This window comes from Sprattus sprattus, assembly GCF_963457725.1.
Source record: "Sprattus sprattus genome assembly, chromosome: 2".
Taxonomy (NCBI): domain Eukaryota; kingdom Metazoa; phylum Chordata; class Actinopteri; order Clupeiformes; family Clupeidae; genus Sprattus; species Sprattus sprattus.
The window spans coordinates 48,563,655-48,591,275 of NC_137921.1; the positions used below are offsets into that span (position 1 = coordinate 48,563,655).

At 44.8% G+C, this 27,621-nt stretch overlaps 1 protein-coding gene across 1 annotated transcript; it reads left to right on the plus strand.

The window, feature by feature from the left end:
- The first annotated feature begins 295 nt into the window (after window positions 1–295).
- On the plus strand, window positions 296–27,555 carry kifap3a (kinesin-associated protein 3a). Its single transcript, XM_080860583.1, has 20 exons — window positions 296–451; window positions 884–1,015; window positions 1,476–1,627; window positions 2,039–2,097; window positions 2,460–2,601; window positions 9,073–9,172; window positions 9,968–10,092; window positions 10,247–10,345; window positions 10,832–11,010; window positions 11,480–11,642; window positions 14,986–15,086; window positions 16,435–16,543; window positions 16,786–16,898; window positions 17,105–17,270; window positions 17,702–17,827; window positions 19,722–19,820; window positions 20,048–20,133; window positions 21,633–21,819; window positions 22,372–22,447; window positions 26,149–27,555. The coding sequence occupies exons 1-20, from the start codon at window positions 420–422 to the stop codon at window positions 26,258–26,260; spliced, it is 2,358 nt and encodes a 785-aa protein (XP_080716709.1). The 5' UTR covers window positions 296–419; the 3' UTR covers window positions 26,261–27,555.
- Window positions 27,556–27,621: the final 66 nt, after the last annotated feature.

The window sequence follows — 27,621 nt, forward strand, 5'->3', positions numbered from 1 at the left end:
GAACTTGGACATATCATATCCATTCATGTGAACTCAGCAAGTTTGTGCCCGGTGTGTAGGCTATGTCTGTGAAATACTGAAAAGCTTTTACATTTTCTTTACAGGACAAGTTTTGCTTTGTTTCTGTAGTTGGAGCATCGACCTAGGATGACCAATGTAGAACTATGTCCACGAGGGGAAATATTAATAAAGTCAGTGTATTTTCGCTCATTTTCCCCAGATGGCGATGCGAGAGGGGTTTTAGTTTGCTGATGCATGCTGGGAAGTCTGGTCCCAACCCTTGGCAACAGAAACATCAACATCCAGCTAGCTGAATCATGTTTATCATATGATATCTTCGTGAAATTGGCATCTCCGGAGTAGTTTAAAGGGATTTGAATTACCAGGTGGCAACTCTTGTTTTTCATGTAAAAAGCAGAATGCAAGCGGACGACGCGAGATATTTGAAAAGGTAACCTAGGTTTCCTGTACAGTCAGTTAGCATAGCGCTAGACCCTGTCAGGCTAATGAATGTAATGCCATTGCAAGCAATGCAACACTCATTGCTATCATTAGCTAACGCCAGCTTACCCTATTAAGGTGCTGAATGTGGGTCAGTATGCCTAGTGGCGTAAGTCAAATTTCAAGTATAACATTTGTAATGTCAGATATCCCCAATTGGTTCGAATTGACATTCAAGTCTTCAGATATTAGTGTCGTTTGAATGTAATCGGACAACGTTAGCCACGGTAAACTGGCACTGTTACTGTACACACCCATATCTGCCCATATCATTTTTGCTTTCCAGTATCTTGTATTTGTGTCTGTTTCTTTAGTTGTCTTCCCATTTTGACCTTAATTACGTTGTTGTGAACAGTGACAGTATTATTACTATATTTAACAGGAAAGTAAAGGGCGGAAGCTTGGATGTCCACCCTACAGAGAAAGCTCTCGTCGTCCAATATGAGGTCGAAGCGACAATTTTGGGAGAGACGGGGGATCCAGTGCTGGGGGACCGCAAGGAGTGCCAGAAAATGTAAGAGAAATCACGTATTGCGGTTAAACAGCTTCCCCTCTTCATTTAAAAAAAAATATTTAGTTATGCAATTCTTGTCCTGTTCTCATTACCATCGACGCCGTCAGACATCGAGTAGCCTACTGTAACTGTATCATCCGTTATATATTTTATTATGAGAGTGAGGTTTAAGACTATGCTGGCACTGTAAAGAGAACTGTGTTAAGAGTTGTCTTGTAATTATGGTTTTGGCTTTGCATCATTGTGTTATGAGCACTCTTGTTTTTTTTCTTGGATATACAATTCCATCCCACTATTGAAGTTATACAGTAAAATGTGTCTCTTCTGCTCTTTTCTCTCAATTGTATTGGGTTTTGTACATTATTTACTCCTAATAGCCTTGTGTAGTTAACATTTGTAATTTAGGCCTATCGGCTCTATAGTTCACTGTAATGCTGACGGACCTTATTGGTATCCGCAGTATCCGCCTCAAAAGCCTGAATGCCAACACGGACACAGCGTCTCTGGCCAGGAAAGTGGTGGAGGAGTGCAGACTCATCCACCCGTCCAGGGTTAATGAGGTGGAACACTTGCTGAAGTACCTCCAGACCCGCAAGAAGGCCGGTAATCTAGGTATGTGTAGTCCACAAATTGTGGAGTTATCAACAACTCGTTTAAGCAGGGGTAATGTTATACAGAAACACGTGCCCAGATTCAGTGATGAGTATGATGCATAGATTTCATTCAGTGAGGCAGAGCATGCATTGGATGTATTGGTAGAAAGCAGGTAAAACCTTGATTTATGACGATTGTAGATGACACAGTTTGGCCTACCCCTTTTATTACTTTAAAAAAATAATGTTTCTACCCTTCTACAACTCCATACAGGAGAGAACATCACAATTAATAATAAAGGCCCTGCATCTATCATTCAAACTGGCAGTGGTTTTCATAGTTTTCACAGGTGCCCTGAAGAGAATGAGAAAAGGAGAATGTTACCCCTTTTTCTGTCAATGACGTTCTCCTGTCTTTGTTTACCCCCAGAAAAGCGGGAAAAAACACCCATAAAGCCAAGGGACCTGGCCCCTTTCGAAGGCATGGAGGTAACCATAGAATCCAAACAATGGCTTTCATTTTCATATCAGTAGGTCCTAGATACAATTTGCTACACGTTAAATTACTCTTTGGTCTCTGTTGATCTTTCTGTCAATCTCCTTGTGTGTGCGTGTGTGTTTTTGTGTGTGTGTGTGTGTGTGTGTGTGTGTGTGTGTGTGTGTGTGTGTGTGTGTGTGTGTGTGTGTGTGTGTGTGTGTGTGTGTGTGTGTGTGTGTGTGTGTGTGTGTGTGTGTGTGTGTGTGTGTGTGTGTGTGTGTGTGTGTGTGTGTGCATATGTGTGTGTGTGTGCATGTGCATGTGTGTGTGTGTGTGTGTGTGTGTGTGTGTGTGTGTGTGTGTGTGTGTGTAGCTGGATGAGGAGGCCAACATTAACAGCATCGATGACTACGTGGAGCTGCTGTATGAAGACATTCCAGAGAAGATCCGTGGCGCCACTCTCATCCTGCACCTTGCCCGTAACCCTGACAACCTGGAGGAGCTGCTGCAGAACGGTGAGCCAACCCTGTGAGGTTGTGTGTGAGTGTGTGTGCTGACTGCTCTTGCACTGTGTGTCTCCTGTACCCCTGTGGGAGTGTTAGTGGGAGTGTGTCTGTCCTGTCTATATGTTTTCCAGACTATTCAAATGTATTTAATGATGCTCAGCACAACCAAGGAATCTCAAAATAGTAAAGCAAGGCTAAGAAAAATGAGTGAAAAGTTCAACTACATGAAATTCTTTTAAAATTAAAATAATAGTGATCAAAATAACTGGTCATTCAATCATTACTAATATTTTACAGTAGTTTTGTAACATGACAGAAAAATCACAAATTCCATAAATAGGACATGGGCAGCAGTTCGGGTGAAACAATTGATCAATTTCTGATTGGACAAGAGGCATTCCATGAGTGGGGATATCCTGGCACAACCTCACACGGACTCTTCTCCATTAGTTATCACTCTGTATTTGGCATATTTCAACCGTTGTAGTGTATGACGTCAACATTCCATTCATTCAAAGTGAGAGAGCAGAGTGGCAGGCAACGAATTTATAATGTTACATTTGATTTGATTATGTTTTCAAGTGAGGAAAGGGGGTAAATCGAGTAGGGGGAATGTACAAACTAACATGTAATGTGAAGACATATAGTGTACAAATTAATGTGCAAAGAGCCTATTTAACTGAACTTGGCCGCAGGGTTACATAATTAAAACAGAGAAAAGAAAACACTAAAGAGGTGTTATATAAAAGCAATATATTGTCACTTACATTTTTTCAATGTTATTATGACGTATTGACGTCAAGGAGCCAATGTCATTAATACGGCAAAGTTGTATCGTCATTCACCCCCTGGCTACCTGACAGTAACGGCAATGGCTTAAGTGTGAATAGGAATTACTAAATTCCCCTCTTGGAGAAGGGAAATAATGTCCCATTGTTTAAGGTCTATGTGGATGTGGATTTAATGTGATCCGTAAGTGGTTTGATCACTGAGCTCAAAACTGTTGTTTATTGGTGAGCTGATTTTAAGGAAGGACACTTTGTTTGCAGTTAGTTTGTTTGTTACCTGGCTGCTATGGTTGCCTAGTTGCTATGGTAGCTAGCTAAGGAAACCTTTAAACAATAAAGAAATGTATGTATAAATTGTGAGACTTCTATGACTGTGCCAGGAAGTCAATATACTGGACATCATTGCTGACAGTGCTGACTGCCTCATGTCTAGCGGAGCTTCAGTGCTCAGTATTCTGTGTCATGCTGCTCATGTGGGAATGAATGAGAGCAGCACAGAACTTTTCTGTGATTGGAAGCTAAGTGGGAATGGAAATTCATTATCTATTTCTGATTGTTTTCATCTGGCATTGTTATGCAATACCTATGTGTAACTCGTGTTTGTGTGGTTGGTAAAGGATATCCCCATGATTTCATGCCTATGAGCGAATCACAGCCGTAGGGATCTCTTTTACCAACCCCACTCTCACTCATGTCACATTGCTTAATAATAATGCACTGCTTGTCTCAAATGATCATAAAAGTGTCCATCAACATTTTTAATTAAGCTGACATTTTCCGTTGTTTTAAAATAGCTCTTGGATGTTTTTTCCATAGTGTACTTTAGGTTGCTGGGGGATACTCATAACATAGTTGCCAGTCATTCTCTTTTACACGTCACTGGTGAACTTGAGAGGTAACCAGTGGATCATAGAAGGCTCATGTTGTACAGTTTCTACAGAAATAATGAATCTAAAAGATCTTTGATCAGCAAGTATAGACAATATGGTTACTAAATGACCACATATTAAACTCGTCAAAAAAAGTTCGGAAACTTTTCTTCAGTCGATTATCCCTCCCCTTTAATAATACCAATTGGTATTGTATTGTACAGGTGCATCTCAATATATTAGAATATCATCAAAAAGTTGATTTATTTCAGTAATTCTATTCAAAAAGTGAAACTCTTATATTATATAGATTCATTACACTCAGACTGATATATTTCAAGTGTTTATTTCTTTAAATTTTGATGATTATAACTGACAGCTAATGAAAACCCCAAATTCAGTATCTCAGAAAATTAGAATATTGTGAACAAGTTCAATATTGAAGACACCTTGTGTCACACTCTAATCAGCTAATTAACTCAAAACACCTGCAAAGGTTTCCTGATGGTCTCTCGGTTTGGTTCAGTAGGATGCACAATCATGGGGAAGACTGCTGACTTAACAGTTGTCCAGAAGACAGTCATTGACACCCTGCATAAGGAGGGTAAGACTCAAAAGGTAATTGCTAAAGAAGCTGGCTGTTCTCAGAGTGCTGTATCCAAGCACATTAATGGGAAGTTGAATGGGAGGGGAAAAAGTGGAAGAAAAAGGTGCACAAGCAACAGGGATAACCGCAGCCTTCAGAGGATTGTGAAACGAAGGCCATTCAAGAATTTGGGGGAGATTCACAAGGAGTGGACTGCAGCTACCACGCACAGAGGTATTCAGGACATGGGCTTCAACTGTCGAATTCCTTGTGTGAAGCCGCTCTTGAACAACAGACAACGTCAGAGGCGTCTCACCTGGGCTAAGGACAGAAAGGACTGGACTGTTGGTCAGTGGTCCACGGTTCTCTTCTCAGATGAGAGTAAATTTTGCATTTCTTTTGGAAATCAAGGTCCCAGAGTCTGGAGGAAGAGAGGAGAGGCACAGAATCCACGTTGCTTGAAGTCCAGTGTGAAGTTTCCACAGTCAGTGATGGTTTGGGGTGCCATGTCATCTGCTGGTGTTGGTCCACTGTGTTTCCTCAGGTCCAGGGTCAGCGCAGCCGTCTACCAGGAAGTTTTAGAGCACTTCATGCTTCCCTCTGCTGACCAGCTTTATGGAGATGCTAATTTCATTTTCCAGCAGGACTTGGCACCTGCACACACTGCAAAAAGTACCAGTACCTGGTTTAGGGACAATGGTATCCCTGTGCTTGCTTGGCCAGCAAACTCTCCTGACCTAAACCCCATAGAGAATCTATGGGGTATTGTGAAGAGGAAGATGCGAGACTCCAGACCAAACAACACAGAAGAGCTGAAGGCCGCTATCAGAGCAACCTGGGCCTCCATAACACCACAGCAGTGCCACAGACTGATTGCATCCATGCCACGCCGCATTGCTGCAGTAATCCATGCAAAAGGAGCCCCGACTAAGTATTGAGTGATGTACAATGTTCATACTTTTCAGTAGTCCATAATTTTTGTGTTAAAATCCTTTTTTGTATTGGTCTTAAGTAATATTCTAATTCTCTGAGATACTGATTTTGGGGTTTTCATTAGCTGTCAGTTATAATCATCAAAATTTAAAGAAATAAACACTTGAAATATATCAGTCTGAGTGTAATGAATCTATATAATATAGGAGTTTCACTTTTTGAATAGAATTACTGAAATAAATCAACTTTTTGATGATATTCTAATATATTGAGATGCACCTGTATATCGTTGGAAAGCCTGATTAGTCACAACGAGGTACAACTTGTAAGGATCGTGATTTTGTGGAATGAGCAACACAGCTAACCGTGTGGGTAGCGGCCCACATTTTTTTGCCAAAATCCCCTGCAGTATTCTTCTGTTGGTATTCACTCTTGTTTTGTGTTGTTTGGTGGATTGGATGATTCTCCCACAGTATTAAGGAAAAAACAACACATATTGACCATTTTTACACTTTATTCATTTTACACTGTCAGGGACCTCAGTAGCATGTGGAAGATCCATATGCAGCCACAACAGCTTGGCACCTCCTGTGGGATGGCATCCCATTCCTGAACCAGAATTTGTAGCAAGTCAGCCAACATGGTTGCGTTGGTCACTCTGGCACGTACTGCACGCCCAAGCAGATCCCACAAGTATTCAATTTGGTTAAGGTCTGGACTCACGGCAGGCCTTTCCATCCTCTCCACTCCCAAGTTCTTGAGGTACTCTGTGATGATCCTGCCTCTGTGGGGGCGAGCGTTGTCATCCTGGAGGATGGAGTTAGGTCCCAGATTCTGGAGATATGGGGTCGCCATTGGCTCCAGAATCTCATTCCGATATCCCACTAAATTCCAACAGAAGAATATTGCAGGGGATTTTGGCAAACATTTTTTGGATGCTACCCACACGGTTAGCTGTGTTGCTCATTCAACGAATGCACGATCCACATGCTACTGAGGTCCCTGACAGTATAAAATGAATAAAGTGTAAAAATGGTCAATATGGTTTTTTTCTCTCTTAATACTGTGGGAGAATCATCAAATCCACCAAGCAACTCAAAACAAGAGTGAATACCAACAGAAGAATATTGCAGGGGGTTTTGGCACATTGTTTTGGGCCACTACCCACACGGTTAGCTGTGTTGCTCATTCCACGATTGCAAGATCCTTACAAGTTGTACCTTGTTGTAAAGGTGACTTAGCAGGCTTTCCAACGATACACAATACAATATAAATTGGTATTATTAAAGGGGAGGGAAAATCGACTGAAGAAACGTTTCCAAACTTTTTTTTAGGATTTTGGCAAAAAAATGTGGGACGCTACCCACACGGTTAGCTGTGTTGCTCATTCCATGAATGCACCACCCTTACAAGTTGTACCTCGTTGTAAAGGTGACTAATCAGGCTTTCCAACGATATACAATACAATACCAATTGGTATTATTAAAGGGGAGGGATAATCGACTGAAGAAATGTTTCCGAACTTTTTTTGAGGAGTTTATATCCGTATCTAAAAAAGAAATGAGTGGTCACCACACTGACTGTAATATGTTGCATTGCTAAGTTTGTCCTCTCTGTGTTCAGAGTCCCTTTATGTGCCTCTGGCCTTTTTATGGGAATGCAGGTCTTGCCTAGCCCCTCTATTCCCACTCACAATATTATTACTGACAACTCTACAGAGAAAACCGTTGACCAGAGATTTGATTGCCGGGGTCCTTGTTAATGAGAAAGCTGCCATAAAAACCTAAACGCACTGCGCCTCATCCTGTGCTGTTAGAAGGAGTCTTAAACGATGACCTCATCTGACAGAACATGGTTCCCTGATTGACACTTTGGCCCAGCTCCAGATTCCATTATCTCTGCTGCGTCAACTTATTATGACATCAGCTCTGGGGAGCACCATTGCGCATGGAGCATTAGACATGGGCTCACACAGGCGATCAGGCATGCAGCTGTGAGCCTCTTAAAAGGCTTGTCATTGGTTCTTCTTTGTGCTCTGCTGTGATGGGTGTCGTTGTCAGGGCTTTATAAGAGCCCACCTAAATTTGCCCTCTAAGTCCTCCTTGTGTGATGTCATTGCAAGTCTGTCCAATTATTGGACTCCAATACCATTCCCGTTATCCTGATGGGGAGACAGAGGGCTGGTTGTCATCCAGTGGGGTGAATTATTTGTATGTGTGTGTGTGTGTGTGTGTGTGTGTGTGTGTCCCATCCCATTTAGAGCTCTGTGCTTAATGTCTGTCCCACTGCACCCTCATCAGAAGACTAGGGACTACACACACACATACATACACATACGTACACACACAGTCACACACAAACCCCTGCACATGCATACCAGTCACTGTGCATTACTCCTGGAGCTGAGCTGTCAGACAGCATCAGTTGGGGCTTCACTCCAAACTGCTCGGGCATCAAACAGCCACGTGAACCGTGCGATCCCTGTGCCCTGTGTACCTGGGGGGACCTGTTTGGGTGTAACGCACGTTTCCTGTCTGTGAGGAAGTGGCTGTTTCTCATGCCATGCGTGCCCTGACCCCCCGTGCACCCATCTCCTCCCACCTCCTCACATCTCTCCATTCCTTCGCTCCCTGACCCCCTCTCTGTAATTTAAGACAGATTGTGTCGTTCAGTGGCTGCATACAGTGCCTGACCTCTTCCTGCCCTTTGACTCACCCACCTGACTCCTATCGCCATAGAAACCTGAATCTTTTCTCCTCACTTCCTGTTTGACCCATAGCCTTTCCTTTCTTCAAAAAACTCCCCTTTTTCCCCCGTCTCCATTTCTGGTGTCTGTCAACCTTGCGTTGCATACGGATCAAACAGTAGTCTAGTAAATTGCACTATTGGACCAGATTCATCAATTCTTTCCACCTGTCACCACTGTAACCAAGGCAATATGAATAGGTGAAGGTATCACTCATTTGCTCACAATGGTATGTACCTGTTATTCATATCGCACCATGGGAGCCATAATGCACGGAAGTGGTGTGGTTCTGAAAGCTGAACCCTACCCAAAGCAAGAGATGATTGTTTTATGACCTTCTGCATTTTCTGTGTAGCTATAATTTGGTTGTTTATAACCAAAGCTTTTGTCTCCCTATTTGTGTGTGTGTGTGTGTGTGTGTGTGTGTGTGTGTGTGTGTGTGTGTGTGCGTGTGTGTGTGTGTGTGTGTGTGTGTGTGTGTGTGTGTGTGTGTGTGTGTGTGTGTGTGTGTGTGTGTGTGTGTGTGTGTGTGTGTGTGTGTGTGTCTGTGTGTAACAGAGGCGGCCTTAGGAGCTCTTGCCAGAGTGCTAAGGGAGGATTGGAAGCAGAGCGTTGACCTGGCAACCACCATCATCTACGTTTTCTTCTGTTTCTCTAGGTACTGCTCTTTCTCTCTCTCCCTCTCTCTCCCTCTCCCCCACTCTCTCTCTCTCCATCTCTCTGGCTCTCCTGGCTTAGTGACAGCCCAGTTTTATTTGACTGCTCTGTTTTTGTAAGACTGTCTTAGTAGGAGTGGACTCCCCCATGTGAAAGGACTTGGCAGCTGTAAAGGCCTTTATTTTGACAGAAGAAGCTTTTATTTTGACATTGCTCTGTAAAGCCCTTGAGCAGCGTGACTGTCCATAGCCAGACTGATGACTGACACCAAATCAGAGGTTATTTCTGTCACTGCTTGATTTATAGGAAAAGACAAACATTCCAGGAAGGGTCCAGTCCTTTGATTAGCCAGATTGCTAAAGTCCCTCTTTGCTGTTGCCTTGTGTTTAGTGAGATAATGTAACCTCCATTTGAACTGCATCTTGCGTCAAAAGTTCATCTGCCTGTCCTGATGCATCTAACTCTGCTTGTGAGTTGTTATCCACCTTTATTTTGCATTGTTCTGCAATCACATCTCCACACACACACGCACGTACACGCACACTCTCTCTCTCACACACACACACACACACACACACACACACACACACACACACACACACACACACACACTCACACTCACACATTGCTTTTAGAAACCCTAGATGGCATTTCGACCTCAAAGAGGCTTTATGAGTCAAGTGTTGGTTGTTTGCACTTGATGACTAACCCAGTTGTTCATGTTTAATTTGTGGTCTCTCTCTCTCTCTCTCTTTGTCTGTCCGTCTGTCTGTCCGTCCCTGTCTGGTTTCATTAGTTTCTCCCAGTTCCATGGCCTCATCACTCACTACAAGATCGGCGCTCTGTGCATGAACATCGTGGAGCATGAGCTCAAGCGCTATGACCTGTGGCAGGATGAGCTGCAGAAGAAGCAGAAGGCCTATATCCTTCATTTGGGTTAGAGGTCACAGGTTCAAAGGTTAAGGGTTAGACACAATTTACACACACAGTACATGCCTGAGAGGGAGATTTGCTTGACAGATATGTAAGTGAGTGACACAGATGTAAGCCTGGCTTTTCCTTAACTGACCCCCACGTGATGATGAGCCTGACAACCAGAATGTGAAGAAGGAGTACGAGAAGGCCCTGAAGAAGTACCAGGGCCTGCTGGTCAAACAGGAGCAGCTGCTGCGAGGTCTGAACCCTCTCCACTCCTCTCGCTTCTTCTCCACTCCTCTCTTTTCTTCTCCACTCCTCTCTCTTCTTCTCCACTTCTCTCTCTTCTTCTCCACTCCTCTCTCTTCTTATTCACTCCTCTCTCTTCTCATCTACTCCTCTCTCTTCTTTTCCACTCCTTTCTCTTCCTCTCCACTCCTCTCTCGTCTCCTCCTCTCTTTCTCCATCTCCTTTCTCTGCCCTCTCTTATCCTACATTTCCTTCTCCCCTTTTCGTTCTTTTTTAACTTCATTCTTAAATCCTCTCTTTTAAGTCCACCAATTTAAGTATTTTTTTCTGTAATTATTAACGTCATTCCTCCCTTTACAGCTTGTCTTAAGTGACGCATACCACCCAAAACTCAGAATTTTCAGTACAATAACTTATTTAACTGTCACACTAATGTGTGTGTGTGTGTGTGTGTGTGTGCGTGTGTGTGTGTGTTTGTGTGTGTGTGTGCGTGCAGTGGCCCTCTACCTGCTGCTGAACCTGTCTGAGGACACGCGCACGGAGCTGAAGATGCGCAACAAGAACATCGTGCAACTGCTGGTGAAGACCCTGGAGCGGGACAGCCAGGACCTGCTGGTGCTCGTGGTGTCCTTCCTCAAGAAGCTCAGCATCTTCCTGGAGAACAAGAATGACATGGTGAGGTCACCATAATCTCTCTCTCTCACACACACACACACACACACACACACACACACACACACACACACACACACACACAAACCCGCTCACGTGCATACATTCGGTTTCACATGCTTTCATCGTTCATTTGTCAATCTCTGTTTAGCTTCAGTTAGAATTATGAGCACAATTGTTTTTCAAATACATTGTTTTACTCACAAGAAAAACATGAGAATGATTCTCATTTAGAACGGAAACTGAACTCGTTTCTCTTTTCCTCTCCAGTGACCTGACTTTCCTTCTTAATCCCCCTCTGCCTCTCTACTTGTCTCTACTACTCTTAGTTTGATTGGGTTCCTTAGAGAATACTGCAGACAAATCCATCAGTCTTGTGTGTTGATGTTCTGACTCAGTCTCTCTCTCTCCCCCTCCCCCCCCCCCCCCCCTCTCTCTCTCTCTCTCTGTCGCTCTCTCTCTGTATCCCCAGGCTGAGATCGACACGGTGGAGCGTCTGGCTAGGCTGGTGCCATGTGACCATGAGGACCTGCTGAATGTCACGCTGCGTCTCCTGCTCAATCTCTCCTTCGACACAGGCCTGCGCAGCCGCATGGTGCAGGTGGGCTTACTGCCCAAACTCACCGCCCTTCTCGGTACGTTTCAGCATTTGTCTGTCTGTCTGTCTGTGTGTGTGTCTCTGTGTGTGTGTTTGTTTGTGTGAGTGTGTGTGTGTGTGTGTGTGTGTCTGTAACTGTAACTGTCTATCTGAGACTTACTGTTTGGGAAATCTTTGTAGTTTTTTGTAGGTATCATTGAGTGGGTTGGGTTTTGTCTCTGTTCCGTTTGTGTGTACCTTTTGTGTTTGTGTGTGCGTGTACGTGTGCATGTTTGTGTGTGTGTGCGTGTTCGTGTGCGTGTGCATGTGTCCTCTTTGTACTATAATGTTTGTTAAACTAACACTTTAGTCGGTTGGAGTCTGGTGGGATCTTCCCTTTTCCCAGTGAATCGCTCACAGGTGCCTCCACTTCCTGCTGTCTACTCGGACCCTCTCCCTAACCACTTCCTGAACCACTTCCTGAGCACCTGATTGGGGCAGGGGTGTTCCAGAGGGCCCTGATTGGCCAGCGCCTCCATGCTGAGCAGTCTCAGAGGGGGTGTCAGTTATCCTCTGTAGTTCACATAATTTATTTGTTAGAATAACACTGGCCCAACGTTAGGTAAATGTTGTTCTTGCAGCCAAGGAGACTGGTGCGCAAAAGACTTAACAGCCGAGGCACACACACACACACACACACACACACACACACACACATAGCACACATAGCACACATAGCACACATAGCACACATAGCACACATATCTGTATCTGCTACATGGGCTTACTTTTATAGAGTACTGGATTGTCAGTAGCATTCACACATCTTAGGTAATTGCTATGGTTTGGGTCGGGATTGGCATGTGATTTTGAATACTAATACCCTTTTCTGTTACTATTACTATAACTGATGAAGATTACTGCAGTTATTCCCCCACCCCACACACACACACACCCACACACATGTGTGCACAGACACAAACCTTTAAAATATTTTGACAGACACAAACCCTTCCCCCTACACACGCACACGCACACACACACACACACACACACACACACACACACACACGCACACCCTCACAGACTTATCTCCAACAACATTTACTATTGCATTACTCCCCTTTGAAGGTCGTGACCTCCCAGATAAGATGAAAGTGCAGAAAGGATACTCCCTATCGTCACTTTGAATGGCTGTGTTAGCTCAGTGGAGTGGACCGGTCAGCACCAGGCTGACCCTCAGTAGCCACTGAACGGACATGTTTGTGTGTGTTTGTGTGTGTGTCTGGGTCTGGGTGTATGTGTGTGTGTGTGTGTGTGTGTGTGTGTGTGTTCACGTCACTGTCCATGCGTCATGAAGAATCGCCATTAGGTGTCAGTCTAGAAAGAGATCGATTTCTGCTTCTGCTGTGGTCACCGTGGAGCTGTATGGAACATTACTGCAGAGTTCTGCTGTTTACCGCCATTGCTTTCTGTTTGCCAGATCAAAGCACACTTGGTGTTCACACAGACACACACTTTTCCTGGTTTTTCGTCCGACTTCCCCAGGGGAAGCCGTGGGTAGATGCGCTGCAACAGGGCCTCATGGTGCGCCTGTTTGCTGCCTTTTGTCTTCACGTCTGATTAGAGTTTATGTGATTGACGAGGTGTGGTCACAGATCGTTACGTCAAAGTGACACTTCTGTGTACCACTGTGGTCTGGTCTGAGGAAACAGACGAGTCTGTGTATGCGCCTGGTCTTACAGTGTGTGTAAGTGTTGGTGTTTGTGTGTTTGCGGAGACCTCTGCATATACACACATACTGACATAGTCTACATTCAGAGACCAGAGATGGCGTCTGGACCTCAAACAGGCTTTATGAGTCATTTTTAAGTGTTTGTTTTTTTGGTGTGTGATGACTAACCCAGTTGTTGTTCCTTTTGGGTTTATTTGTGTGGTCTCTTTTCTCATTCTCTGTGAAGGGTGCGTCTGCATGAGTGTACACAACTACAAAGTGTGTGTGTGAAAGAGAGAAAGTGTGTGTGTGTGTGTGTGTGTGTGTGTCTTTGCACATTTTATAAGGCCCCTGCCTCATAAACAATTCTTCATTTTCCTCCACTACCTGCAGAGGGAGGTAATGGCTGTGTGTGTGTGTGTGTGTGTGTGTGTGTGTGTGTGTGTGTGTGTGTGTGTGTGTGTGTGTGTGTGTGTGTGTGTGTGTGTGTGTGTGTGTGTGTGTGTGTGTGTGTGTGTGTGTGTGTGTGTGTGTGTGTGTGTGTGTGTGTGTGTGTGTGTGTTTATAATGAGAAGCATGTGTCCAGAGTGATCGTGCTGCTCTCAGGAGTTTGGGTTATTAATGGCAGTAAAATGTATGCTTCCTCCTGTTTCCCCAATTTAACTAGAGAACCCCCCTCTGCTCTCTCTCCTCCTTCTCCTCCCTCGCTCCTCTCTTCTCCTCTCTCTTCTCCTCTCACCATCCTTCTCTACTCCTCTCACCATCCTTCTCTCCTCCATCTCTGTCATGGCTCTCACCTCTTCTCCTGTTTTCCCCCTCTTCTTACCTTCTTTAAGTACACTGTTTTTGTCTCCTTTGACTCCCTCTTTCTTCTCTCCTCTCCTCTTCTCTCCCCTGCTCTCTCACATCTGGCTCCAATAGAGTGAGATAACCTTGCCTGAAGGGCCCAGGGTAGGCTCCGGACTGTCTCTCTCTCTCTCTCTCCCTCCCTTTCTCTCTCTCTCTCTCTCTCTTTCTCTCTCGCTCTCTCTCTCTCTCTTTCTCCCTTTCTCTCTCTCCTTTTCTCTCTCTCCCTTTCTCTCTCTCTCTTTCTCACGCCTCTCTCGCCTGCTTTCTCCCTGCTGCTTGTTGTATATAGCAATGTTTGTGTGTGTGTGTGTGTGTGTGTGTGTGTGTGTGTGTGTGTGTGTGTGTGTGTGTGTGTGTGTGTGTGTGTGTGTGTGTGTGTGTGTGTGTGTGTGTGTGTGTGTTTGTTTGTGTGTGTGTGAGTGACTGTGTGGTCCCTGGGTTTACTGTGTAAATTGTAGGCCTTGGGCAGAGTTCTGTGTGTTTCAACATGAGGTTCTGATGTTTGCAGTGTGCATAAGGTACGGTGTGTGTGTGAGTGTGTGTTTCTGACTGTTGTTTATGTCAAGTATGTTCTTTTATAGTGTTGGCATTTGAATATTTAACTTTTAAGGTGAACTTGTATGTTTATGATAGAGTTTGAGGTTTCAGAACAAGAATAACACTTATTGTTTACATTTGTTGTGTGTGTGTTTAGGTGTGCTTGTCTGTATTTCAGTTGCCCTCTCACAGTATAGGCTTTGTTTTTTATGTGAAGGGGAATGACAATTGGCCAAGTGTATGTACAGTGTGTGGATGTGTGTGTACTTTAATCTGATGTGTGTGTGTGTTTGTGTTTCAGGAGATGAAGCTCAGCGGCAGCTGGCCATGTGTATTCTGTACCACATCAGTGTGGATGACCGCTTCAAGTCCATGTTCGCCTATACTGATTGCATTCCACAGGTAACCGCAACGTACCCACACACACAAATATGCTGACTTCTCTCCCATAGTATACACATGCTCAGTAAACACACTCATATAGATACACACAAACACACACACACTATCATTACAACTACTACTGCATAGTGAACTAGACTGGGGGTGGGCTTTTGCATGCCACAGGTGATAACACAAATGACGGGCATCCGCAGAGATGTGGGGGTGGGGTGGGGGGGGGGGGGGGGGGGGGGGGGGGGTTGTGAGTGTGTATGCGTGAGTATGTGTGTGGTAGAGAGTGTGTATATGAGTGGCATTACAAAGATGTCTGTTTACAGGCCAGTGGGTCTTTAATGTTGGTGAGATGGTTGTGTGTGTGTGTGAGTGTGCAGAAGGCCTACAGGAGCAGGCAGGTGCCAGTGAGTCTAGACTGCTGTGATTGGGGCAGTTGGCTGCTGCTATGTGATACTCAGTGAGTGTATGTATATGTGTATATGTGTGTGTGTGCACTGGGACTCCACGCCTCAGTTCTAACCTAGGGACTCACACACACACACACACACACACACACACACACACACACACACACACACACACACACACACAGAGTTATGCATATGGTCCCCATGAATACCCCCTCTACACGGACTCACCAGAGCCCTCCTGTTTTATGTTAAGTGAGCGTGCTCCAGTATCCTGATCTCTACAGCAACCTTGTTGTGTTTCCTGCACATACAATGTATGCACACACACACGCACACACACACGGTACTGACGGAAACACTCACTCCTGCTCCTAAACACACACACACACACACACACACACACACACACATACACACACAGCATTTCCCTTTCCTCGTTGTTTAGGGGCTGATGGGATTGGAAGGGACAGCAGGATACAGCCTGCAAATCAGGATCCTTTTCATCTCTCACTCTCAGTCTCTCTCTCTCCCTCTCTCTCTCTCTCCCTTTCCCTCTCTCTCTAACACACTCACTCACTCACTCACTCTCTGTCTCTCGCTCCTATGTATGTTTCCCCCACTAGATTTCTCTCTCTCATATTCTGTCTTTCATGCCCTGTACGTCTCTCTCCACCCATCTTTCTCTCAGCTTGAGAATGTTCACTGGCATGACAGTCATTAGAAGCATTTACAAAAGGAAAAATTGCATGAATTGTGCATCTGATTTGGCATACACACACACACACACACACACACACAAAAAGGGTGGTGGTGGTGGGGCTTTCTGTTGGGCTTATGGAATGACACATCTGGCTGATGTTTTTCATTGGCAGGTGAGCTGAACTGGTTGTTTGTGGGATTGGGAATGAGGATTGTGTGTGATTGGTTTCTTGTTTTATTGACAGGTGATGAAAATGGTGTTTGACTGTGGAGAGGAGCGTATTGAGGCTGAGCTCATCTCTTTCTGTATCAACCTGGCTGCCAACAAGAGAAATGCCCAGATTATCTGTGAAGGTAACACACACACACACACACACACACACACACACACACACACACACACACACACACACACACACACTTACTCTCTCACTCTCTCCTTCTCACTCACTTTATCATATATAGATAAGCAGGTACTAGTAGACAGGAGTCTCCTGGGTTGATACAACTGTGGTTTTGCGTGTGTCTCTATGTTCATGTCTGTGTGTGTGTGTGTGTGTGTGTGTGTGTGTGTGTGTGTGTGTGTGTCTGTCTAGGAAACGGTCTAAAAATGCTGATGAAGCGTGCACTGAAGCTGAAGGACACACTGCTGATGAAGATGATTCGAAACATCTCCCAGCACGACGGCCCCACCAAAAACCTCTTCATTGTGGGTTTAACACAGATACAAACACACAGACACACACACACACACACACACACAAACACACACACTCACAAACACACACACACACACAAACACACACACACAAACACACACACATTCCGTCATGTACACACATTTCTATGCGCCACATGTACAAATACACATACACATTGTTCGTAGTCATGACGAGTGTGTGTTGTTGTGCTCAGGACTATGTGGGGGACCTTGCAGCTCAGATAGGCCCTGAGGAGGAGGAGGAGTTTGTGATTGAGTGTTTGGGCACGCTGGCCAACCTCGTCATCCCCGACCTGGACTGGGAGCTGGTGCTCAAGGAGTACAACCTCGTGCCCTTCCTCACTGAGCGCCTCAAGCCTGGTAAACACACACCCTCACCCTCTCTGTCTGGCTCTGTAACACACACACACACACACACACACACAGACGCACACAAACATAATTTCTTACATCCTCATCCTGTTCTGTTTCTCTCTCTCTCTCTCTCTCTCTCTCTCTCTCTCTCTCTCTCTCACACACACACACACACACACACACACACACACACACACACACACACACACACACACACACACACACACACACACACACACACACCACACACACAAGCTCACACATTGGCTCACTCAGTCCACTCTTTTCAATATAGACATGTACTCCTTCTGCCACACCCCACCCCTTATTTAAACCCAACCTGTCTCCAGCTCTGGAAGTCTCTTGTTTATTCTGTATGCTGATACTGGAGGCCCTGTGACCCTCACCACTCCTGTGCTCTGACCTTTCACCTTTAGGCTCAGCAGAGGACGACCTGATCCTGGAGGTTGTGATCATGATTGGCACCGTCTCCATGGATGACTCCTGTGCCGCCATGCTGGCCAAGTCTGGCATCATCCCCGCCCTCATCGAGCTGCTCAATGGTAAACCCCTGCGATAGGACGAGCTCAAGTCATGTGACCAGACATTTGCAGCCATGGGACTCTCCTCCCATTCTGATCATGTGATCTGTGAACATGAACATGAAACAGTCATGTGAAACACCTATAAATATAGCTGCAAGCAGCGATGGCGGTTTCCTCCTTCAAACATTGCGAACCAGGGGAAGAAAAAAAACATTTGTCACTGTATAGAAAATCCATGCTGCAGACTTGCCAATGGGATATTACATTTCAAATCCAACATTTACAATGCTTTTGCCTTGAAGTTTAGACTGAGTGGAGGTTGTGTGTGTGCGCTTACCCTGTGTGTCTGTGAGAATGTATGTGTGTGACAGCAAGCTGTGTGTCTGTGAGAATGTGTGTGCGTAAAACAAAGCCTGCGCGTGTGTTAAGGGGAGACTGCGTGTGTGAGATTTAGGAGCCGCGCGGATGAGGAGACAGAGAGACATTCTATAGAGAACCACCCTAGCAAGTAGTCAAGCATGCATGTTTCAAATATTCACCAAAAATCCACTTTTCACTTTACAGTCAACTTTTTTTCAGATTTGTGTACTAAACATTCCCAAGTGTCTTCATATGAACTTGTGATTGAATCAGAGTTTCACTTTTTGACATGCAGATGTGTAAAGCATTATTTTAGCGTTAACAATGTATCCAATTTGCTTTATATCAATCATTTTTCAAGATATGAAGTTGCCTTTGCACATGGGAACATGTTGTGGTGTCTTCCAAGTGACATACCAGTTTGGTATTGATATCTCAAAGATTAGCTGAGATATGACTTCACTTCCTGTTTGGCCGCTTTTCTGCTGAATTTGAGTGGATGAACCGGACAAACCATATGGTAACATTTTGCGAAATTTGGAATAATCATTAAGGACCGTCCCTTCTTTATTCATGCAAAGTTTCATGTCTCTCATTATACCACTCTAGCGCCACCAACGGGTCAAAGTTGGACTTGTGTTAACACACGCAACTTTTGAACCGTATGACCGATTTTCAAAAATGAGGTACCATTGGATTCCCTGGATCAAGACGAATTAAACACACCCTGTGGCGTAAATTTCACTCAAATATTTGCTGACATATGACTTCACTTCCTGTTTGGCCGCTTTTCTACTGAATTTGAGTGGCTGTACCGGACAAACGGTTGTGAGGATCAAAATTCTGTTGATTACTTTTGTGAGGCTAGGTCTGAAGATCATCTCTGGTGATTTTGAAGAAGATTTGTCAAAAATTGTAGGAGGAGAAGGCTTTCAAAGGTTTTTGATAAAACCGGAAATAGCGGAAAATCTATACAACCGGAAATTGACGCCATGGGGTGGGTTTAATTCGTCTTGATCCAGGGAATCCAATGGTACCTCATTTTTGAAAATTGGTCATACGGTTCAAAAGCTGCGTGTGTTACAAAAGTCCAACTTTGACCTGTTGGTGGCGCTAGAATGGTCTAATGAGAGCCATGAAAATTGGTGTGAATGAAGAAGGGACTGTCCTTAATGAGTGTGCCAAATTTCACAAAAAGTTACCATATGGTTCTAGGGGCTGCCATTGACTCCCATTGCAGCAACATAATAAGAAAGCCTACAATAACAATAGGTTACCTCCTACCGGAGGAAACCTAATAAACACTCCAGACCTATGGCCTGTATATAGTCCACAGTAGCCATATCATCTGCCAAATAGGAAATTCACATTTGGATACCTACATGAAATGGCTCCATTTCAGCTTACATCTGTAAAAAAGTGATGCTTGGTGCTATATCTCATTGTAGGAGACATAAATATCTGTTTCTGTCTTTCTCCATTTTTCATCTCTTTGTCTCTCTCTTCTTCTCTGCATCTTTCTCTCCCTATCTTTTTTTCCTCTCCCTAACAGCCCAACAGGAAGACGATGAGTTTGTTTGTCAGATTGTGTACGTGTTCTACCAGATGGTGTTCCACCAGGCCACCAGAGACGTCATCATCAAGGAGACGCGTATCCTTCACCCATGCAGATGTTCTCAGACACACAGCCTGTCCATTGGTCTTTTACTGTGTTTGAGACCCCTTGTTTAGTCATAGTTGCATTCATTGCACATCATATTAATTTAAGAAGCAATGTCTCACCATATCTCACCATGTCTCACCATATCTCACCATGTCTCACCATGTCTCACCCACCTGAACTGAGTTGACCCTTGACCCCCCCCCCCCCCCCTCCAGAGGCACCAGCGTATCTCATCGACCTCATGCACGACAAGAATGCAGAGATTCGCAAAGTGTGTGACAACACACTCGACATCATCGCTGTAAGAGCTGCACCCCACAGACCCACACTCATCACACACGGCTTTGTTGTGAACTTCACTTTCAGCACTGAGATACAGCAGAGTGAGGCGTAGTCTTTTTTGTCTGGGAGTGAAATTCAGCCGATTGTGGTTATGGTGGTAAAGTATGGTTCATTTTGCCAGCAGGCGTGCATAAGATGTCCACAGGTGCTAGAAGATTCAGTTGAATGTTAGGCGTAATTGCAGGATTTCCTTGTTGTTGATTGGTGTGGCCTTAGGTGCAGTTACGGTAGTGTGGTAGTGATATTAAGCTGGTTACGGTAAGACAGGCTGGTGAATTCCCTGGGGCCGTGTGATGGCTTGCAGGCCGGGGGGTTAATGTAATTGGCCTGATGTGGTTGTACGGACACAGGAAGTGTTCCCCACAGGAAGAGAGGTGCAGGAATGATCAGAGTGCTTTATTAAGCCCCAAACCCAGGGGAAGTCTGCGCAACGTTGCAAGATAGACAGGGGACGGAAAGCAGACCCTGTCAATGCAAGTGTGTAGACACTCTCACACACACACACACACACACATACACACACACACACACCTACCTGCACACACATGTATGCATTCATGCATTCATAGACATAAATATGCATTTATGCGTAGCATTTCAGGATGTCTTTACCTTTTTCCCTCTGTCTCATACACACACACATGCCCCCCCTACATGCAAATCAACTTTTCCTTCATGCTCTCTCCTTTCCACTTCCCACCCCCCTGCACACACACACACTCCCTAACTGTTTGCTGTGTAAACACACACACATTCATCCAAGGCCTACTTTTGCTGTGAGACTCCTAAAAAGCGTGTGTGTGGAGAGCACTGGACTCTGTTTCATATCCATGTGGACTGTCATGATCTCAGCACAGTGAGATTAATCACCCTTCACATCACTCCCCCGTTACCACTGGCAAAGGCAGGCCAGCGATGGGGAGAGGTTGTGGGACAGTTGTGGGAAGGTTGTGGGATGGTTGTGAGGGAGCCGCTAAAATGATCAATGTGTTCCTTGGTACAGTTTGTCATTGCAAGCCAAGGTGTGGTGGGTAAGGCCAGAGACAGCAGGCCAGGGTTGAAGCCTTGGCCTCAGGTAGCTGTCAGTACCCAGGGCTGGGCTCTGGGAGGGTGGGTGATTGATTGGTCAAGGTGGAGTGGATGGTTGGGGTGCATGGTGACTTAAAGACATTATTGGCCACAGCACAGAGACTGACTTCAGATGACGTAGAATCATGAAGCTGGGTTAGACCAACGGGTAGCCGAGGTATTGACAAGCCACGCAGACATGAGCTGTTTGTGTGTGAGGACCGTTTAGGTCAGAATGGACTCCTTGTTTATTTTGAAGCCTGCTCAATGTCACACTGGAGTTTGACTGCTAGTGGGATAATGCAGTCAGGGTAGCGTTTACCTTTTTTTCTCACAGGTATGTGCAGTGAAACCTTTCTGTATTAAATGTGTGTATGTGTGTGTTCACAGGAGTACGATGAGGAGTGGGGGAAGAAGATCCAGACCGAAAAGTTCCGCTGGCACAACTCGCAGTGGCTGGAGATGGTGGAGAACCGGCAGATGGACGAGGCAGAGCCCTTCATGTACGGAGACGATGGAGAACCCTTCCTGCACAACGGAGACATCCTGGAGCGGCCAGACCTCTTCTACAGCGCCGGTGAGGGGGGGAGAGAGAAAGACAGAGAGATACACAGTGTGGGGTTGTTTCTGTGGTTACATTGGGAGTCTGTGCCTGTGTGTGTTTGTGTGTGTGTGTATGTATGTACCTATGTATGGTTGTATACAGCCGAAGAAAAAATTAAGAGACCACTTCAGAATTATCAGTTTCTCTGGTTTTACTATTTATTGGTATGAGTTAAAGTAAAATGAACATTTTAGTTTTATTCTATAAACTACTGACAACATTTCTACAAAACTTCAAATAAAAATATTGTCATTTAGAGCATTTATTTGCAGAAAAATGACAATTGGTCAAAATAGCAAAAAAGATGTAGTGTTTTCAGATCTCGAATAATGCAAAGAAAACATTATTATATTCATTTTTAAACTACACAATAGTAATGCTTTATCTTAGAAAGAGTTCAGAAATCAATATTTGGTGGAATAACCTTGAATTACAATCACAGCTTTCATGTGTTTTGGCATGCTCTCCATCAGTCTTTTACAAGTCTCAACTGGTATGTTTTTCTACCACCTATATTTCTTTTAGATGGTATAATCCCCACAGATGGTACCATCAGTCCAGAGTTCTACACAGATTTCCAGAATGGAGACATGGTGGGGAGGTAAGTCTACACACACACACATACATACATACATACATAAACTAACACACTCACACACTCTCACACTCACACACACACTCTCACACTCACACACACACACACTCACTCACTCACACACACACTCACTCACACACACACACACACACACACACACACACACACACACACACACACACACACACACATGCAAATACTCAAAAGCTTCAGAGGGTACAGGTTGTGTGTCTCACACAATAAAGTAGCTCTGAGTGTCTGAGTATCTCTGGGTGTGGTGTTATTTTAAAAATCTGATCTTCTCACACACCCTTTCTCCTGCAAAAGCATCCCCATGACTCCTCAATCCCAGCTCATAGTTTTGAGGTAACAGTGGTTTTGGGGTGAAGGGGTTTGGAGATACAACTATCCACCCATCCCTCAGCCTCCTTTTCTCTGAAGCGAGTGATGTTGGTTGGCTCCGGGGTGGGCGGCCTGCTGTTAAAGCCCAGGGATCAGCTGAGTTGGGGGGGTGCTGGGGGGCCTGGGGAGGGAGGGGCGGGCTGGGAGTGGGCTCTGATGATGATCCCAGTAATCCCAATAATAATCATGAGGCCGGGCCGTCATCAGGGGGGCCGCCCACAGCAGGGCGCCTTCTCTAGCTCACTCAGACTGTTGGCTTTGGCAAGGACTGAGAGAGACACGCACACACACACATGCGCACGCACGCACGCACGCACGCACACACGCACACACGCACACGTACACACGTCCTGATACAAACCCACACAATGGAATGACCAGGCCAGAGAGGGTACAGGGCAGCAGAAAACATTCTGGCTATCAGGATGTGAACAGACAGAGAAGGATGAGGACAGGTAAGGAATAGAAACATGAGTAATAATCTTTTTTCACAGCTCTGTGTGAGTGGGACTTGTTAAACTGGGGTGAGTTTGGGGGAATTTACAAGGCCCTGGGGGCAGGAGAGAGGGAGAGAGACACAGAAAGAGTGTGTGGGTGTGGCGTCAAAGGACGGTCACACAATTAAGAATGAGAGGGAAGGTATTGAGACCCAATATATGAAGGTGTGAGAGATTGAAGGCAAGACCAATCAAACAGACACACGCAGACTTCATGTCAACATCAATCAGGGTGATCCTAAATGATTTGAGCTGTTTATTAGCAATGCACTTGGATGTTGGGGTCTGGAGTGATTACTTTAAGTCTCTAAACCAGGCTACAGTATCTCTAATGAAGTGGTCTCGGTTCTACAAACAGGCACATATATGGAGAAACACAGGCCCACATTATGAGGCATGTTAAGTGTTTAAGCAGCTGAAGTTCCAGAATCCCTCGAAACAGAGGTGTGGGTAAGGGGTGGTGCGTGTTTGTGAGAGCATGGGATTGGTACAGAGAAGGGTAAAATCTTTTCACAAGAAGCCTAGAGCTTGCCAGCCTCTTGAGAGACACACATAAAAGTGCACCCATTTTATTGTGAGTGTGAGAGAGAGACTGACTGGGTGTATTTGTGAGTGTGAGAGTGAGTGTGAGTGTGAGATTGAGAGTGAGAGAGAGTGTGTGTGTGTGTGTGTGTGTGTGTGTGTGTGTGTGTGTCATTTGCTGATTAAAGAATGGTGTTTAAGAGGAATAGTGTAACCTGAGCAGTGACAGAAGAGAGATCAAAGCCCTGACACCAAGGAGCGGAGGAGAGAGAGAGAGAGAGAGAGAGAGAAGGAGGGATAAATAAGAGAGTGAGATGGTTTTCCCCTCACCTCTGTGGGCCCCAGAAGGGCCGTGGGGGCCAGACTTGAAATAGAGGCTCTTTTGTGTCCAAACACACACTGACACGCCTGTTTTAACACGCTGAAATATTCACACAGAGAAAATCGCACACACTCACAAACATACACACACACACACACACACACACACACACACACACACACACACACACAGGCATCAACTCAGCAGTTCTAACCTGGGACGGAGAAGTGCTTAGTTGACACTGGAGACGCGGCGACACGGAGAAACAGCTCAGGAGGAAGGAGGAGGAGGAGTAGAGGAAAAAGTTGAAGAATGGAAAAGAAGAAGAGAGACAGAAACCAAGGAAGATGGGTGTGAAGGGTGGGAGGAAAGGAGAGGCAGAGGGGAAGGGGGAAGGGGGGAGAGGGCTAACCTGTGAGTGAAAGACAGAGCAAGAAGGCTAATGTGTAGTGAAGGACCGAATGAGGGACGACGTGTAAGTGAAGGGAGGAAGAGGGACGGTTTATATGTAAGTGGATAAGAGAGTGAGTGAGAGAGGGAGGAGGAGGAGGAGAGGAGGGCAGGGAGCTAACGTGTGTGTAAGTGATGGCTGGAAGTGATTTGGCCTAAAAACAACAGAGTGTTATGGGAGCTGGTAGGGGCAAAGCAAACAGCTCATATTTTAACAGCCAGAGAGGGAGTGACAGAGGGAGCAGGGGGAGATAGATAAACAACAGAGCGAGGGAGGGAGAGAGGTGTTGTCGTTTGGTCATCGGCAGTATATCAGTCTCTCAGCTGAGCCGTGCTGCTCAGAGGCTGTTCATGAAGTGGTGTGTTTTAACACACACCCCTGTTTCAGACTTCAGCGCAGACAATACTGATCACACACACACTCACACACACAGATAATCACACACATTCAGAGACACACATTACTCATACAGACGGGAAAGAGTGGAGTGAGGGGGTGTTTGTCCGTAAGTCTGTTATTATCCACGTGTTTCATCAGTTTCATGAAGGAATGAGTCATGAAGGACAGATTCCACTGTTGTGAGGGTTTGATGCGCTTGTTTCCCTTTTGTGTGTTAGCCTTGCTTTGTGTGTATGTGTGTTTCTGTGTGTATGCGTGTTTCTGTATTTCTGTGTGTCTGCGTGTTCGCTGCTGTAGTGTTCGTGTCTTATGTTCTGTTAAGTGAGTGAGGTTGGAGCGCCTCCTTGTGGCGTAGAGATGAGAGGTGATGAGTAAATGGAGTTTTTTGTCAAGAGATATACTGTATATATATATATATGAGTGCCTAGACTGACTGTAACCATGTCATTCTGAAGGAACTATAGTATGTTCTTCTCATGTGCCTACCTCCTCTCGGTCTAATGTTTTATTGTTATTTTACTGTCACTTACTTTTTCAAACAATAGAATGCACAGAAATATTTGGATACTTGGAAACTTGAAAATGTTTTTAGGATTCTAAATGTTTAATTTATCTTATAATGATGATAATTAATAATCAATATTCATTTTTAAATGTGTAAGTCTGAAGCCACGCTCTGCTCCTGTAGTGTTCAGTACTGTGAGCCGCAGGCTGAGTCCACACAGCAGGGACGTGCACAGGAGTGTGCTAAGTTTGCCCTCTTCGACTGAAGTTGCCCCTCCTAAGGAAATATTTTATAACAATAATATTTGCGATTACATGGCGGGGGCGGGGTAAGTGACAGTTTAAAATGATATTTTGAAAATTTGCAATTACATGGAGGGGTGTGGCATTCGCGGTAAGAGACAGGTTAAAATTGAGGGGGCGTGGCAGCGGCGGTGAAAGAAATATTGTGTTGCCCCTTTTATCCAGGGCAGAGCAACTGCCCTTCAAAATTCCTGTGCACGTCCCTGCCACACAGCATGCTCCTGTGCTATGCCATGTGATCGATTTGTGTCGACTCACGTTAGAATGTGACTGGCTAACGAAGCTGTCTGTCTTTCTGTCTGCGCAGCTCTGTGACAGAGGGGTTTGTCCAATCAGTTGGGACTCCGGTCCGACCCACCACGGCCTACGGCTTCCGGCCTGACGAGCAGTTCTACTACGGCTACGGCGCTTCGCGATGAACACGCAAATGTGCTTCTCGACATCACCAGAAGATGCCAGTGCTGCATCATAGCAGAGTCAACATACTATTACCCATTCAACTATACCGCAGCTAAACAGCAACATAGTGAAGACACACACACACACACACACCTCATTACTACAGCTTCTGTTGTTTCTACTGTACTTACATTTCTGTGATTCCCTAGTGAGTGTGTGATCTTTGTGTGGGGTGTCAGCTTGTGTTATTCTGCTGAGTGTGTTTGTGTGTGTGTATGTCTCACTGAATATGGCCAGTTTGTTGCTATTACTGTTCATGACACTCTCATAAGCAACTCTAAACTTTACTATGTCTTAATATTGACTCTGAACCTGGTGTTTAAATAAGTCTTAATATATACTGTAGATACTCTGCACATTTTTGATTGTATTGTATTGCTGACTGAGGAGTAGATTGTGTGTATGTGTGTGCTTTTTTTGTGTGAGGGCTCATGATTGTGTTTTGGGGTGTGTGTGTGTGTGTGTTGTGCTCAAACAGGGTTCTTGCAAAGCTGATATCATAAACACAGACTTAAGGTTTTACAAGTTGTGCAATAGGGTTCATTACCTGCATGATGTGTCCATACTTCCCTACCCATAGCATTTACAAAGACTGAAAGTGAATTTATTCTGGAACTTTAGTCTTAGAGCCACCAGGGGGCGCCAGTTTAGTATTTTTCTTTTTCCTGCTGTGATTATGCATGATGCTGAGTAGGTATAGTTCATGTTATTTCTCCATACTATGAGCATACTTAGGCTTTATGTAAGCACATACACAGATGACTGACATTAATTCATTGCACATGCACACACTCGTAGAAGCTGGTTATTAACTTTCACACGCTTATAAATGTAGAGACGCTCTCACTAGTAACTAACACTATACTGCCTGTAGGAAGATATTTGTGCACATTGTATACTGAAGGCTTCTTGACTGAGGCGTCATTTGACTGTAAACTGTCGTCCTGTGCCAAGAAGAGGATGAGGACGACCCTGTCATATTGCCTTTGTTGCTGGTTAACAAGACATTGTGTGTGTATAAAAAAATAACACATTTCATATTTATTTATAGTTTTTTTTATTCTTTAAAAATATGTTGGGTTTTCTTCTCACTCCTGTGGGAGCCTGAGGGTTCTATCTTAACTTGTGAATGTCATCTGAATCACTTTTATATGAGAGACTGTCCTCTCAGCCTCTGTGGTGCACTGCATACTGGAAATAAACACTAAATATGACGACTCCCAGTCTGAAGTTTAGTTTGTCTATGTGTGAGAGTATTTTGATTCATTGGATGTTTGTTTTAGTCAGTGGTGTAGTGGTCCCTGGAGAAGTGGGTATACTC

Bases quoted from the DNA above. Each gene is read 5' to 3' on its own strand.
- kifap3a (XM_080860583.1), top strand. From the start codon at position 420: ATGCAAGCGGACGACGCGAGATATTTGAAAAG. The intron at 15,087-16,434 runs GTAACCGCAACG...TTTTATTGACAG, and splicing joins ATACTGATTGCATTCCACAG to GTGATGAAAATGGTGTTTGA. The intron at 16,544-16,785 runs GTAACACACACA...GTGTCTGTCTAG, and splicing joins TGCCCAGATTATCTGTGAAG to GAAACGGTCTAAAAATGCTG.